This window comes from Vittaforma corneae (assembly GCF_000231115.1).
Source record: "Vittaforma corneae ATCC 50505 unplaced genomic scaffold supercont1.48, whole genome shotgun sequence".
In the NCBI taxonomy this organism is placed as follows: Eukaryota; Fungi; Microsporidia; family Nosematidae; genus Vittaforma; species Vittaforma corneae.
Window position 1 is genome coordinate 1 of NW_006889881.1, and position 3,649 is coordinate 3,649.

The 3,649-nt window shown below is 28.6% G+C and overlaps 1 protein-coding gene across 1 annotated transcript; it reads left to right on the forward strand.

Annotated features, from left to right (window-relative positions):
* Positions 1–1,964: 1,964 nt before the first annotated feature.
* On the forward strand, positions 1,965–3,329 carry VICG_02120 (uncharacterized protein; the record flags this gene model as incomplete). Its single annotated transcript, XM_007605503.1, has 1 exon — positions 1,965–3,329. The coding sequence occupies one exon, from the start codon at positions 1,965–1,967 to the stop codon at positions 3,327–3,329; it is 1,365 nt and encodes a 454-aa protein (XP_007605565.1).
* Between the last annotated feature and the right edge of the window lie 320 nt (positions 3,330–3,649).

Sequence of the window (3,649 nt, forward strand, 5' to 3'; positions counted from 1 at the left end):
CCACTTTATAATGGTTGGATGAGTGAGCTTTGTGGAAAAAAAATAATGTTAAGCAGTATAAAATACTTTCAAAATGCATATATACCCGTGACTGTTTGAGATAGTTTTTTCGCACTGTATGTCTCTTTAATTCTAATAAAAAAGCAGACATACAATATACTGTATAATAATGGCCATGGTTAAGCAATATAATTAAATGGTACGAATACATCAATTAATAGCAACCAAGAAAATTATATTCTATAAACATGGCCATAAGAAAAACAGTGTCAAAAATATCTAAATTTCAATAGCCATTTTTAGGAAATGCTTAAATAATAACAAGGTATAATTATTACGGTGTTTTATATCACGTACCTTAACAAAAACAAGAGCATCAAATAAAGATGGAGAAATGCTTAAAAAAGATTTTTAAAAGCGCATGGCATTGCTTGTAAAATTTAAAAGTAAAGTCTGTACGATCCTATAATTATACTTTTTCGATCTTTTGTATATATCATACAAAGTTAGTTGAAATTGTATATGACAACATATGCTCATAAAAACAATTTACAAACATTTTTAGTTAACACATCGACTCAAAGTAACCAATGCAATAGACATTTTGCAGCCAATAATATTTATTAAAATTAGTTAGGGAAGATATATTAACAAAAATTTTTACTCCAAGGTTAAAAAAAGACATATTTAAATTTGTGATTTGACCATTAAAAATTATGAATATCATTCGATGCTGATTTTACCAATTATAAGACTAAATTCATTAGCTCTTGGAGAACATTTACGCAATTTTATCATATCGCTGTATAATTTACTAGTAGGCAATAGAATGTTTCAGGCACAATAAAATAGTGAATTTATAATTAAATATAAAAATAAAATCCAAGACCTTACAGATAAGCTGTTGATTTTTTTACTATGTACTGAAATGTGTTTGCTATGCAAGAGGTCGATACGCATCGTTCTAACGGCTTTTATTCATCACAACCACTTTTCTAGCAAAATAAAAATAACTAGAGGAATCCAGAACTTGAAAATTTTTAGTGGCTATTAAGATTTTGTCTTTTCATACATATGGACGAAAATTCTTAGCTTTTTAGCATATTCAGTCTTAAGTATGGGGTAAACTTTTAGGTGCTAATTTTAAACAACCTTGCATTTCCAATAGACTTGTTTTATAAGAGAATGATTTGAAGCGAAGAAATGCAAATTACCTTTTTTACTTAAGAGAAAAATTACACCATATGATAAAAAATGCGAGACTTATTTCAAGCTATGAAACGATCAAAGTAGAATTTAATTATATGTGCCAAACTAATTTCATCATAAATATTAAAGTTGAAGATTCCTGATACTTCTTCATTAGAAATCTCCATCACATAGAATTCCAATACGATCTAAACATAAGCAATCTCGTTTCAATCATTGAGTCTATTTGATCTTTCCTTTCAATAGCCTAAGTTTTCTAGTTTAGCTTAAATTTCATGCCAGATAAAAGCTATTTTGTTTTACGTGTCTCTTCTCTACAAATATTTCCTTTCCACTTAAAAGTTTAAACAATATAAACACAGAGTTCTAGGGAAACATTTGAGTTATTATATTGAAACAGGCATGATGGCATATTACTCACACATCAGTGATACTATTAAAAATATCAAATTCCATTCTTTACCTTAATTAAAAATCGCAATTCAACAACAGCTTCTTGATATTTATTAAGATACATTGTGGTTGTGTGGTTAATCTACATGGATATGTAAAGTCTTGTGATTGTTGGTTGGAGATTGATACGACTCAATGATTCAATTTCTATTGATTCATAGCTTACGAAACCAACTTAAGCACATCCTTTTTTGAGCAATAGTAGTTGTTTGTTTTTAATTAAAAAACAAACAAATATTCATAGTATTTTAAATTAAAAAACAATTAAACATATTTATAGTCTAATTTTGCCTATCCCACACATGAAGCTTATTTTTTATATTTCAATACTATGCCGCTGTTTATATATGGTTAGAAGAAAACGACATTCCTATTTCCCAATGTTATCATTGGAAGACCAAAAAATTATGTACGATAGATACCTTTCATTGATTATATCTGAGCAAGAAAGACCTGAATTTGAAAAATTTGAGGATTCAATGATTGATATTAAGGAGGTCAACACGTTTAGAAGCCAAATTAAGAATGATATGGATATAACCGTTCTGGTAATTGATTTGGGTGGATCATCACTAAAAATATCTCTCATAAAATGTATCTATAAAAAAGACAACATAAAGCCTGAATTTGATATTATTAAAAATAAAAGATTAGACTTCGCAGTAGAAAACAACATTGAACCTTTGAGTAAATATTCCTGGAACAATTGGGTGGCCAAAAAAACAAATGAATTTTTAAATGAGTTAAAAAATGAAGCACCAAGAATTCAGGTTCCCGAAACAGCAGCTCTATCATTTTCATTTACAATAAAGCAAACATCCCTTTCCTCAGCTGAATTTGTAGCATGTAAAAAGCATTGGTGGTTTTCACCTGAGGGACTAAATAGTAATAACATTGTTGAAGATCTAAATAAAAGTTTAAATTTGGAAAAAATAAAAATAAAGGCAAACTGTGTATTAAATGATGTAATTGCAACATTGATGACCGGATTTGCCTTGAATCTGAAAAATCCGATAGGCATGATTATTGGAACAGGCACAAACGCAGGATATTTGATAAAGAAAAATGATAAGGTGGTGCTTGTAAATACTGAGTGGGCAGCATTTGATATTGATAATATTTTTAATATTGATGAGTGTTCAAAAAAGTTCTTTGTTGATGGACAAACAAAATCAGAATATCGGAAGCTCGAAGTGTTAACGGCAGGGATGAAACTTGAAGAAATTATTAAAGAAAGAATTAAAGAGCTCGAAGTATTTGAAGAGTCAGAAATCGATAGTTTAGATACATTTAAAATATATGATATTTGCAAGAAAGTATCAAATAGTGATGTAAATAGAGAAAATATAACATTATTTGAAAGAACAATATGCGAAGTGTTTAAAGATTTTAAGAAAAGAACATACAAAATATTGGCACCAATGATCTTAGCTGCAGCACAAGACAATGATGAGTTTTCATTGATTACAAATGGTACTATTTTAGGAATGGAGTATGATAATATATTATTGAGAAAAGAGCTATCAAAATGTAACAAAAACATCTTACCAAAACCCAAACGACTTATAGGTATTTACTACCATGAAAATGCATCGTTAATAGGTGCAGCATTCACCAGCATTATATTTTCCAGATGGCACCATCAAATGCCCTTAGCATCAAATTGAATAAACCACATTCATATATATTTTTAATATTAATCGATAGCCAATTAAATAACCATATCAATGCAAAACTTAATTTTTAGAGACATAAAGCTAATTAAAAACGGCATTTATTTACTTATTGGAATTTGAGTATAAAACTGTGAAAATCTCAAATTAAATCGACTTATTTGACGTGTTTCTCAACCACAATTGCCAAATCATAGTTGTCAATGATGGAGGATTTTATTTAGTTTTAAGGAAACATTTAATATTACGAAATTTGTATGCTTCTCCATTAACAGTTATTGAGATCAATACGATCAATACATTTAAATATGTCT